The 14,053-nt window shown below is 38.5% G+C and overlaps 1 protein-coding gene across 4 annotated transcripts in view; it reads left to right on the forward strand.

Annotated features, from left to right (window-relative positions):
• The window catches only part of LOC139963795 (gamma-aminobutyric acid type B receptor subunit 1-like), a 144,274-nt gene that overhangs the window by 67,461 nt on the left and 62,760 nt on the right, over positions 1-14,053 (forward strand). For 2 of the 4 annotated variants that reach the window (XM_071964953.1, XM_071964952.1), the window contains exon 3: positions 13,111-13,245. In XM_071964953.1, the coding sequence (XP_071821054.1) occupies positions 13,111-13,245 (135 nt within the window). Of the gene's footprint in view, positions 1-12,262; positions 12,759-12,900; positions 12,924-13,110; positions 13,246-14,053 lie in introns of those variants that run through there. The other 2 variants (XM_071964954.1, XM_071964955.1) reach the window with 2 other exon arrangements.

Below are 14,053 nucleotides of genomic sequence, written 5' to 3' on the forward strand. Positions count from 1 at the left end.
TCCAAAACTTACTGGTTTGGATATTTACGAGTGACGAGCTTACCTGTCTCCATTCCCGCCTCCCTCCCCCGAGAGGGTGGTGGGACACAGCCGGACGGAGGAGCGGTCGCTCGACTTGACTCATGACTCCGAGCTTCACACCAGATAGACAGAACCACCATCCACCAGAGAGCCATCGACTATGTCTATCGGTGAGTGTACCTATGTGTTTCCGTATGCGTTTGCGTACATAGTCTTCCACTTACGTTCTCACCTAAGTTGATCTAAGGGTAACAAGTGGCGGACCGTAAATCTTTAGGCTCCTTGTTAGTGTAAGGGGTAGTTCCGCCTGCAGGGTTCAGGAGAGTGTCCCCCCTTCCCGCTGCGCCGGAGAGGGTTACACTCCCCCCTGCTAAGAAGGCGTCAGTGAATTTTTTGTTAGGGGTTCACTTTGGGAAGTTAACTCGACGGGGGTCGTTGGGGGTGGCCAGACCTTGCCACCCCCACTCCCGTGTCCGTGAGGCCACTCTTTAGGAATGGTCTCATGAGAAAGGAGGAGGGACCGGAAGGGGGGTCCGGTCATAGAGGGCGCACAGTGTTATTTATTTACCAGGACTTTATAGGCACGGTAGAATGAGGTGCTAAGGTTGTGAGGAGACAGGTAAGCTCGTCACTCGTAAATATCCAAACCAGTAAGTTTTGGAATTTCTATAATGTATGGGTTGTCTGGACTGATTTTGCTACGTTTCACATTGAAAGAAGGAAATTCATATATTTTGAAGGAGCAAAATGCATCAGTGCAGAGTCTCAAATACTTTAATTATTAATGTTTTCAAATATAAGGTTCACTTTAGTAGTCTGCACATGGGGGCGTAATGTCACAAAAATGGATGCCCCCCCCCCCTCATTTAAATGGCATGATGTAGCCTAGACAAAGTACTTAGATTACACAGGCCCTGATTCATGTACCTTACTAGTTGTATGGTTATGCACTGGCCCTTATCCTGTACCTTACTCTTTGCACAGTTATACACTGGCCTGAATCCTGAACCTTTATACTTGGTGCTTGGTTTTTGCACACTGGCACTTATCCTGTACCTTACTCTTTACATGGTTTACACAGGTTCTTATCCCATACCTATAACTTGGTACATGGTTTACACAGCTGGCCTTTATCCTGTACATTACTCGGTGCTTGTGTTGTACACTGGCACTTATCCAGTACCTTACTCGTTACATGGTTTACACTGGCCCTTATCCTGTACATTACGTTTTGCATGGTTTGCATTGGCCCTGAATCCTACACATTACTCGGTGCTTGGTTTGTACACTGCCACTGAATCCTGTACTTTGTTGCATGTATGTTTCATGTGTTAATCAGAAGTATAGGTTTATTAGTTATGTCTACATCCGTCTGCCTCTTCGATTATCTTTCTTCGCCTCGATTCATCGTGTCTGTTGTCATGCTACCATGCCATGTGTGTATGATGGATCATCCGGCATCCATAATAATTAGCTCCGCTTTGGTTTTCGGCAAATACTGTGGATTCATATTACTCTGAAGTTAGTTAGAAAGGACAAGGCTTCATTCTTCAGAGTTGTTGGAAGATCACGAACATGCTTCGAAAAAAATCTTAGCTCACTACGTGAAAGATTATGTGAGGTGCAAGGGGAGGGGGGGAAGGGGGAAGGGGAGGGTGTTGGCAGAAGTCTGCTTCCGTTGGCTCAATATCTATTTCTGAGCAATTATAGCAGAATATATTAAAGTAATTTATCCTACAGATTGATGCTTTAAATAGGTTGTTGGCTAGGAATAACTCAGTGGACTGTATAGTCTAGTCTTGCATCTTTTTATTTACTGTAATACTCTTTGTTTTTAATACCCTCTTTTACTCCCTGATAACATATATGAAAGTAGTGTCATAAGCATATATATGAAGGTTCCTACCTATCTTGGCTCACAGTACTCTGATAAAGTGATGTTGATATTGTATGTTTAATATGTATCACTTCATGTTTGGGACATGAATGGAAACAAAAAATCGACTATTCCTGTAATATTTGGCAGTATTAATTAATACCTTTTAAGTCTGTGGTCATGTAAAAGAGAAACCATCAATATATCCCCACCATGATATTACTGAATATTGTAACTTCGTAATTGTCATTGTGTGAGGTCATTTGAAGGTCAAATGACGTATCGACAAGCATGTACTCTGACTTTATATTTGGGAAAACAACAAAGAAATTCAAGGTTATTTGTTTATTTATGTTCAGTGAGCCAGTGAGTGGTTGCTTCACTTCAGAGAACTACCCAATATTGTCAAACTTGGATAAAAAGTAAAGTAAAACATGGCTCATGATATCTTGCATATTAATACTTAGCAAAATGTATGATCAGTGTTGTAAGGGGAACTGTGAGGGGGAGGGGGGGGAAGGAGGATAAAGAAGAGTAGAATGGTAAGAAAGGATATGAAGTTAGATTTGAAGAGGAGGTGAAGGGGGGGGGGGGAAAGGAGTAAAGGAAGGAGGGGGAGAGTATTGGGAGATGGAACCTCAAGATTGCCTATGATTTGTATTCCTAATGCCCAGTTACATAGTCAGGTATGTTTCTATACTCTAGGGCTCCATGCAATCAAAACTGACCCTTCTGAATATGAAGAGCTGTATTAATGAAGATAACAATTATCCAGCAGTAAATTCCACATACCATGGCAGCTGCTCATAAAAGTACAGTTGCCCTCCTTGTAGCATCTATAATTAACAACAGAGTAAATGTACCGTGACATATATATCTATATAAAAATGTGTCACCTGTAAAAGAAATGATTCATACACTCAACAATAACTCATGGCATGTTGGTGTTCTGAATACTTTTCTGATGTTTTTGTTTTCTTTCAAACATAGCCTAGTTCAGAGTAGAGTTTCTCGCAGTTGAGCGATCATCAGACAACTTATATATGGTATCATAACCGTGCATATATAATTCAAAGTAAAAGTTGCACTTAGTGATACAACATGAAGCTGACGATTAATGATACCATAGAATTTAATATAGTTAGTATGTCCTTTTTAATGAAACATTTACACCATTTGCATAATTGAATTCATTAGTTACCTCAGCGAGATACGGCAGTCACGTAGTTCTCAAACTGGAAGGGTGTAGTACAAAAATGTTTCTTGAGCTCAACTAGGCATGCGAAAAGATGAATAAGAAACTAATAACAATTTAACAACATGTTGGTTAAAATTGTCATTGGATCCACAAATAAGGAATTTAACTTGTAAGAGTTTTGGTAACAGAGTGACAGCCGTGTGACAGTAAAACAAAGCTGTTTCTTGGGCAAACACAGAGAAGTAGATGAACATGACAAGGAAAATCACAATTGAGCTATTAAAATTGAGAAGGCATTCAACTCGATTGTGGTGACAGTGTGACAGCAATGTGACTGACAGAAATGCAAAGCCATTTCTTGAACTCAAATGGGCATTCTAAAAGTGATAATGTAGATGGAACATGCCATAGATTTATAATACTTTAAATTGAAATAACTTGAAAACTGGAATTGCTGTAGAAATATTACCAGCAATATCTTCATTTCTCTTGGATTATAAATATGACAAGATTAAATTTCTGCCCAAATCTATTGTTTATAGGCTTTACAGGATTGTCTCTTTAACTGTTTGCCACCATAATTCCTGACTATATGCAGGGTTTACATCTCTTCATTTCGTGACATACAGACGATGTGTGTGACTTGCCTCCTTTTCATATTTTGGGGGGCATAATAAGCAGAACGAGGAGGAAGTCTAGACCCATGTGTCAATACCGAAGGCTTCCGTTTTCATTCTCTAGCTCTCCTCCCGAACTCAATCCACAATGGAAATGAATTCCCGACAACTGGTTATATAAATTACCCATATCTCACCCTAACCTAGAAGACAGAACTATATCAATGACGTAATTATTCAGATTCGCAGACAGTGCAGCCCCTAACGATTGAGTTATTAGGAGGGACGAGATTATGATGACGACAACCGATGCTTCCAAACGATGTAACGAACAAGGTTTTGGTAAAATAAATCCCACATGGTCGAACCTAGACGAGGGAAGGCACAGTTGCCCATGCGCCAGTCAGTCTTTGAAGAGAATCGACAGCTGTCTGGGAATGGATGGTTATAATGTAAACATGCACCCTTCATCAATGCTGATTAGTCCTGAAGTATCCTCTTGTCTTCCTAATCATCACAATGGGTAGAATTATTGACAAAATCCGGGTAATCAAATGGAACCGTCGTACCTAAGGGTTTTCATTCGGTTTCGGCTCTCGGGACCTAGAGGAAGTAATGCGATCGGCATAGTTTGCAGCATTCGGGGAATACGGTCGGAAAGAAAATGTCATAACACGTGAAAAGCTTTTCGCTCAGGGGAGAAAGAACATCGAGTGCAAACTGTTTTGTAGTGAGAAGTTTTGTATGTAATTGGAATAGCTGTTGACGGTTGAATGATATCTTTTGCACAGCCCGAAGAAAGGAGAAAAAGGGGCGAAAAAACAAAATAATAATAATAGATAAAAGGAAATATGGAACGTGAGCTTCCGCAAAACTTGACAGAAGAAGAAGAAAGAATACAATGAGAAGTTGACAATGAGATGTGAAGGTGAAAATGAGGAGCCACATGTACATTAATGATGATCATGTTGCTAACATTTGATGCATAAGAAATGTCACATGTCAAAGAAAGAAAAAAACAAATCAAAATTGGAACATGATTAAATATAAATGATATATTGAACAGATGTGAACATCCCCAAAAAATTATTGAACAATATTAAGGCAAACTAAATGTCATAATTAATGTAGTGAGTGTTCACCATGTTGTCCATTCTTATACCTTTTTAATATAGATTTTCAAGTCTTTTCATGTTCCGTCATGAACAGAAGACAGAAATATAAGTAGATTATATAGGAAGAAAGATACTGCAAATTAAGAGGAGATGGGTATAGCAAGCTACTGTAGGAGAAAAAAGTAGACAGAAGATTGCTTTGTATGGACAATTTCAAAAGAATCAAGGGTTGTATGTGCCTGTGTGTGAGGGATAGGGATATTATAATTATTAGGATTATAATTAGATGTGGGCGTTATTGAACCTAATGAAAACATGCATGGATATTGATCGACACATAAGCCTATATACTTACATGCAATTGGTCCCAATGAACATTATCATGATTTAACATGGACAGAACTAATGAAACCAAATCAACGGATACAATTATGGACGAAGGCATAATGAAGTTTAATAGTTTACCTGTCAAGGACATAATGAATGGAATGGACCGTGACATGATGAACTCAGTGACGATGGACATATATTGTGAAGTGGATATACTGTGGACACATTGAAATTTAATGAACATCTAGTGAAGATGGACATATAATGTACGCAATGAGAATGGACGTATTGCGGACGTATGGACTTAATGAAGATAGTGAACAGGGAGATATGTAATGAATGCAATGAGAATTCACATATTGCAGACATAGACATAATGAAGGAAGGTAGCATGGACATGTCATGTCATGAATGCAATGAGAATGTAATGAGAATGGACATATGGTGGACATATTGACATAATGAGCAAAGTGAACATGGATATATCTTATAAATGCAATAAGCAATGGAAATATTACGAACAAATGAACATAATGAACATGGACATCATGAAGCCAATGAGCTGCATGGACATAGTTGATATGTATATAACTACATTATGGATATAACTATGTAGTGGACATGATTTGGGGGAAGTTGTAGTAGTATGTGCTAATAATTGGAAAGAGCGTGAAATATAAGACTATGGGTATTAAGTATTTAAATATATAGGATTGGGTGTGGGTAACAATTTGTTTGTTTTTGTTCTAAATCATGTTTTCATTCTGCATATGTTGATTTCAACACTTGTACATAATGGTAACTACCTCATCAATCATCCATGCACTCTGTGTATTGACCTGTATTTGTATTCTGCTCTAACGCTGACACACGTACGTTGAGCTCTATGCCTTTGCATAAATGCTGATTTACTTCTTCTCTCCTTGAACCAGCTTTCAGATGGCTTGGACTCGGAGCGTAAGAAACTGGAGAGCATAATTCATGCGGTGGAAAAAATTTATCTGATTGGATTAAATATATTATGAATACAAAAAAATGTTGTCTTATTGATTGTGACCTAGATATGAAATAGACTTTTGCGATATTTCACACCAATTCCGTCATAAGAAACGCAGAAATTTGCTCTCCTGCCTCGTAAATATTAAAGCTTAGGAGTCGCACAATTGGCTATCTCCCCGCACAGGTGTAGTTAGCATGATTCATTCTAATTTAGCATTTTGCCAAAGTATATCGGATTAACCTTCATTTATCGTGTTTACTGACAGTTTGTCAGACCGAGCGAGGGCTGCTCGCTTCCAATTCCACGATGGCTTTTTCGTTCTCCGATATTCAAGGGGACAAAAATCTAGCAGATGAAGAGTGGGAAAGATAATTAGTCAGGCATGAGCTTTTTCCGCGAATTCGCTGAATATCTGTGATTTCTTTGCTACCTCAGGGACAAAAACTATTATCCTAACACATTGTATCATACCCAAACTGGAGCCTATACCGCAATTTTTGCAAAGTTCTGTGTATTTTTTTTTATCCTGGACTCATCCCTGAATTAGTGATAGCAAAAATGATTACTTAATGTCATTGTACATGGTTTGGACTTGCACATGTATGAGTTTGTTGTATGTTGAATGCTGATGTTATGTATGTTTATGGTGCTTTTTCCTAATAGTTATTTGATAGGTGTAAAGATTGCAATTATGTAGGCTTTCTAGACATTCAGGCAAAATCATTTGTAAGTTTTACCCCTTACTTACAGAAGAAGAGTTCTTCTTTAGACCGAATTGATTGTATAATGAGGATTTAATGTCTGCAAAAAGTAGAAGGTTATCAGCTACTTGAACCATCAAAAAAATAGTTGTGAACACATTTAGCAACTTTTAGCATGCTAAAATTTGGGCCAGACACTGATGTTATATGGATCTTATATTTATTTGTGCTAGTTTCCTGAATTCTGGTTTCTGATTGTGAGCTAGTAATACATTGGTTGAAACAGTTAATTCTTACCACCGTCCTGGTTGAATACTAAATTCTTGCCTTCTTAGTCCAATAATAAAGACCTTAAAAAACAATTGATTATGATATATATTCTACAATGACATTTCCTGAAAAGCAACAAAATTTGGAAACTGCTCTGTATTGCAAACAGAAAAAAAACTCAAAACAAACAAGCAAACACGCACACGCATGTACACGCAGTAGTATCTGTACCACCTACAGATGCAAAAGATATTAGCCATTATTCATTCTGGTTCCTACGTTAGCAACAGATATAAATACTTCACACCAATTGTGAGCTTTTTTCAAATCATTTTTCTCTTACGGTTTACTTCTCGTCTGTCAGACACGTCGTACCAATTTTAGCTCCGAATTCACGAGCTATGAAGCGTCGCATTAGCGGACGACCTTGGTAACTTGTGAAAAGTTCATTCATAATGCATGAATGTTATCACCCAGCAAGAAGTGATGATGGTTTCAGCCAACAAAATGGCACCGTTCAAGATCACATTTTTGAACGATTTTTACGGAAGGATAGATATTACGAAACTTACGAAGAGTTAGATTTGTTTAAGGTCACAAATTAGTCGTGTTAATGCTATGTATCCATAGCTATATCTATAAACTCTAATATATGTACCCAAGGTCTGTGATTAAAGACATGACCCTCAAATTTAAACCGACCAAATTGAAAGAAAAATTATGTATATATTCAAATGTACTATAGTAATGGATTTGTTTTGTTACAGGATATGTCGTACGTAGAAAGTTTATGAAAGTTTGGCATTCCGTAGGCGAAGTTATAGCACACTCTAATTGTGATGAATTTTGTTGTACACTGAATTTGACGAAGAACTCAATATCGGCTGAATATGTCGATTTTTTTATCAGTAATTTGCAGTTTATTTATCAGTAATTTGAGAAAGGTGGAAGATGGAGGTTGTGGGAGAGCATGGGTAGAAATTACTTGGGTCGGTGTAGGAAAGGGAGAGACGCTCTTTTAATATGGGCAGGTGGTATTATATTAAGGCTATATTATGTACTTCAAACCTGAACACGTTGGGGCATAGCTACACTTCTTGTTTTAGAAGGGCACAATGCTATTCTGAGCCGGGGAGGGGGGAGAGTAGGCCAACTCTATTTTCTAAGAAAAACTTGTTTTAATGATAAATTGTTGTGAGCCAGAAAACCCCTTCCCCTGGGCTAGGCACCCCCTCCCCCCCCCCTTTGACTACGTCTCTTGGATTACAGCAAAATGGGAGGGGGTTCTGCACTGTACGTAAATGTAGACCAAATTAAGTTAGGTAAAGTTAAATTTAAGAGTTAAAGCTTTGCATTCTTTTACAAACTCACACAACTCTCCTGTTCTTATTTTAATGCTTTCACTTACTTTCAAAATTCAAACTGAATAATGGTTATTAGTTTCTTTCTTTTTGTAAGATTCTTTAATTTTAACGCCATATTTTAAAAGAAGGCACTTAGTCCAAGCTTCTTGTACCATGGACTTGTCCAGATGAACAGTGGATAGTCGATCTATGTGAAGGATCTTGATTTTGAAAGGGGACCTTTTTTTCCATTTATTACTGTATTAATTTACTGGTAAAACAAGGTATGTTGTATGTCCTTGTCTGGTCGACCTTTCTGCCTTTGAAAATTGTGTCCACAATTTTTACATCAAACTTCTAATCTTTGCTTGTTGTTAAGTCTGTATTCCAGACTGGTAGGTGTTGCTACGGAATTTGCCTTCCTGAATCTCTCGGTGTTTACGAGGTAATCTATCTGCTGCCATAAAAGTTTGTGTAATAAATAAAAGTAGGTGGATAAACATGAGGTCTACTAGATATAGGGCAACACCCACTCCCCCACCAGACCTGTGCGAGGGAAAAGGGAAAATAATACAGTATAAATATATAAGCAACACCCACTCCCCCACCAGACCTGTGCAGGGTAAAAAGGGAAAACAAATACAGTAAAGACATAAACGACCTTTCCTCCCACTAGCCCTGTTTGGGAAATCACAATACAGATGTATAAAATGACATTTACAACTCAAGAAAAATCAGATTTTCTCATGTAGCCTTGTTGTTTATGTAGTTCAGCATTAACTATGACAGCCTACAGTGTCACATGTTTATGTAAAACATGTAATTAATACACGCGATTGAATGTTCTGCGGAAGACATGGAGAGATTGATGAGCAAAAAGTGTTAGACAGAATTGGGCCAAGCTTTAGGGCATCTGTGTAATAATTTGGATGTTTTGTTTCTTTCATCGGTTGTATAATAATTCGTTATATGTGTTAATTATAAGCAACTCAAAATTCTCGGCATAGAGAAATCATGTTTCAGTGCACAGTTATTAAACATGTTTTAATGTTGTTTGTAGCTATGTTTAACTCAGAATCTAATGGCAAGGAGTTCATAGACTCTAACTGCAGTCATAAGTATAAATTAGTGACTGCTGAGATGCGTTGCCTAATCAGGGACGTCGCTAAAGGGGGGGTGTGGGGGGTGTCTCACCCCCCCAATCTTGGTAAAAATGACGATAGTTGGAAAATTTGAGTGCGACAGTCGGAATTTCCGACTGTCGGAATTTCCGACTGTCTCCAGCTTCAATTCGGAATTTCCGACTGTCGCGCTCTAATTTTTCTGACTGTCGCACTCTTATTTTCATATGTTCTTGTAATTTGTGAGTGACATAAAATTTCCGATCAAAATTGACCTTTAATCAGTCATATTTACCACGTTTTCCTCGTCACATTGAGAAATTGTATCTCGCGATCCTTATACTCCACCATACAAAACTTCGTATGATTTTGAATACTCTAAAAAAAAATACAACGTTCGCCAGCTTCATTTCGGAAAATTTATGTAGTAATTTTGCTATTGGGTGGGTCGACCCTGTTCGCTAGCTTAAAGTAAGTTCAGGATATACCAGGGACGTAGCCAGGGGGAGCAGGAGAGCGACTGCTCCCCCCCCCTTTGAGTGTCGAAAAAAAATGTTTAAAAACTGTTGTTTTTTAGCATGGTATTTTGTCAGTGCTCTTTTGATCTTGAATACTCGTCAACTCCGTTAACTCGATTATAATCGTAATAACATGCAGTCCTACTGATTCAACTACTTACTTAGTTTGGCAGATGCAATTAGATAAATTTAGCCTATAGCCTATTTCAAACCTACAGTTGGCCACTGCGTAATAAAATACATATTGCCTACCTAACCTCACTCGATGGAATGTCACGAACCGTATGCACAACGACGACGACAAGTTCGTTCTCATCCGTTCTATGATTCGTCCTAAGTTGTTGCACGAACAGCATGTTATGAAGCTAAGCTAGCAATCGTACGTGATACGCACTTCCTATAAATAATTATTACACTGTTAATACACGGAGATAACGATATTTTTTTAGGCCACTGCAAATCTGGCTGTCTTACAAAATATGAAAGTTTATATTGTCCATCAATTAAGTTCGTCAAATGTATTTAAGTCCAGACATTGGACAATAAACAAGAATCATCCTTCTGGAAAAATTGTAAAAGAGCACTATGTTTGTCTTTCTGATATATTATGTAAAAGAACATGTAAAAGAATTCAAACAGGAAACAAAATCTGCTGATAATATGATATCACATGATAATGATGAAACTGGCAACAAATTGCACCAGATCGCATCTAAGGACCTTCAATTGTTCAAAAAAATCTCAAAGGGGAGGGGGACACCCCCTTCCCTTAGACCCCTCCCCCATATCAATAGCAAAAAGTGCTTCCCCTTTCAAATTCCTGGCTATGACGTTGGGATATACAGTGTCTCTATGGTATACAATTAAAACACGCAATGCTAATCTACGGAAGTTTAAAAGTGCCATCAACATAAGCAAAAACTTTGCCCCATAAGGTACAAATGTATTGAAAAAAGTTTGGAACAAAAGTGCAGTCGCGAAAGATGGGGTGTCTGACTGACACTGACCGTATCGTTGACGATGAGTGCGGGGGGGGGGTACAAGGCGGCAGTCGGAATTTTCTGACTCCAAAACCCATCCAGTTGGAATTTCAGCCACTACACCCCCCCCCCCAATCATCAGGCCTTAGCTACGTCCCTGTGTCTAATACGGAGCCAAGTACCAATACCTTTAGTGTAGAAATTTCTTATCGAGCGAATCCATCAAAAGGCTTCTAGTTTAATTTTTGAGTCTTGCAGTATACTGAAGAGACGACTTGCTTCTCTTTGGATATAACACCTCATTGCCCCCTTCAGGTCGGAAGTAGACGGCCTCGGTTTACGAAATCAGACCCTTCTGATAGAATACAAGAGCGAAAATCCAACTGGTCACTTTTCCCCTCGGGAAATTTCAGCGAGTTTTTCTCTGCATCTGAACAAGGCGGCTTATTCCGTCCAGGGCGCAAGTGATCATACACCCGACGTAATCCGCCACCTTGTTTTCAAGTACGATCGGTTTAATTTCTGAGTATAAGGAGATGTCTTACCCCCATGTAAATGAACCTTTACAACAAGTCCAAGAGAATGAATGATTTGGTCACAGTTACCTCGGGGGAATTCTTGTGGTTTTAATCTACGCTGTAAGTGTGCTTGTACATTTACGCACGTGACAAGTGAGAGCATAGCCTCAACCCTAGCTGTATATATAGAGATATATATATATATATGTATATATATCCTTCGTACAGTATACTCTGATGCGTTTCGTATGATGCTCACGAGATGTACGGAGGAGATCTTGCGAAACTTTATCTCTGCGGTGTCCTTGCAAGACTCTTGAAACCTCCCGATGGCTGCATGGTCTTGATTTGTCGTCATGACCGTCAGGTGCCAGGCTACCACTTGAGATTTTCCAGTTTCTGTAGAGTTGTAGAATTCTTAAACAGATTGTTTGTCAGTCACAAAGTTTGTGAGATTTCTTAACAAGAAAGGTAGAATGATTCATTGAGTGGGCAGTAGGATAGGATATGGGATAGGATGTAGTGGAATAGTATCTTCCATATATGTTGTTCAGTATAGATCTGTATACTGTGCCATGCTCTATATACAGTACAAGAACAAAGAATATATGTATATATATTGTAAAGCTGTTACTGTAAAGTTGAGGAGCAATGGGAGTTTTGTGTGGACGGTGTGGAACCATTGTGGTAGTTTAAATCCCCTTGGAATTATACAGGGGTTATCTCTCCTGGCATTAAGTAAACCAGTTGTAATTGTTGGCAGATTATGGCTTTTGGGGCTGCTCCTATGGATTGGCATGTGGTATCAGGCTTATCCTGGGATTGTGATGTAACACATGTGATATTTTCTAGGGATACTCTTGTGATCACAATCATCTCTGTAAAGGAGTACAATTGTTTGGGGATGGTAGGAATGCACTGTAGTATTTGTGTGCTATGTCTTAAGCTAAGTTGTAGAGAAAAGTTCATCATTTGTATACATGTGGCATTTCCACGTATTGTTAAGGGATTTATATAAAATGCATTACCTGGGAGGGACAGGACAGTCTACTCTGGTTGCTGTTGGAAGAAACATTGTTGATGGTAGGCTTCAGGGCCATGTAGCCACAAGTTTGTACAACACAGCCAGTACAACACACTCAACCTTACTCTAAGAAGTTTTCTTTTCAATATATCTGTGTTAAAAAATACAATCACTTCTCTGGATTTATTTTGTGTTCATCTTCATTCTCTGGCCAATTACAATACTACATCTTAGGCCAAGAACCCTGAATCGGCTGGATGGCGCAACTCACAGAGGAAAGTGCTACAATATGTATGTATGCTAGCCAAAATAGGTTAGGGTTGTATATGGACAAGTATTGGTATAGGGTCTTTAGTAGTTTTTCAGTATGGAATATTTTGCTGAAATTCCACTTAAATGTCACATTATCAACCATTGGAATATATTTTTTGACCTACATAGTACTAAAATGTTCTATATTTCCTTTTCTTTCTTGCAGTGTAACCCTGGTCTGGGCACTAATCTATTTTATAATTTGCTGTATACGAAACCGACCAAAATCATGATGTTAACAGGATGTAGTGCTGCCTCTACACCGGTGGCTGAAGCTGCCCACATGTGGAATCTAAACGTTGTAAGTATATATATAAACCCCTCATCGAAAAATATCAGGAATTAACCATCAACATTATTGTACAACTGGCATATCCACTGTGGATCCAAAGTGACATTGTACGAGTGGCATATCCATTGTGGATCCAAAGTGACATTATTGTACAACTGGCATATATCCATTGTGGATCCAAGTGACATAATTGTACAACTGGCATATCCACTGTGGATCATAAGTGACATTGTAAAACTGGCATATCCACTGTGGATCAAAAGTGACATTATTGTACAACTGGCATATATCCATTGTGGATCCAAGTGACATAATTGTACAACTGGCATATCCACTGTGGATCATAAGTGACATTGTAACACTGGCATATCCACTGTGGATCAAAAGTGACATTATTGTACAACTGGCATATCCACTGTGGATCATACATTATTACACAACTGACATATCCACAGTGGATCCAAGTGACATTATTGTACAACTGGCATATCCACTGTGGAATCAAAGTGACATTGTACAACTGGCATATCCACTGTGGATCAAAAGTGATATTATTGTACAACTGGCATATCCACTGCGGATCCAAGTGACATTATTGTACAACTGACATATCCACTGTGGATCCAAGTGACATTATTGTTCAACTGACATATCCACTGTGGATCCAATGTGACATAATTTATGTTTTGTTGATGAGCATGGTTGAGTCATTCTGTCACTTGATAATACACAAGACAGGCCAAACAAGCTCCACTCAAGCGGCGTGAAATTTAATATCAATATTTATACTTCATTGATAATGAGGGCTTTGAACACA

This window comes from Apostichopus japonicus, chromosome 22 (assembly GCF_037975245.1).
Source record: "Apostichopus japonicus isolate 1M-3 chromosome 22, ASM3797524v1, whole genome shotgun sequence".
Classification (NCBI taxonomy): domain Eukaryota; kingdom Metazoa; phylum Echinodermata; class Holothuroidea; order Aspidochirotida; family Stichopodidae; genus Apostichopus; species Apostichopus japonicus.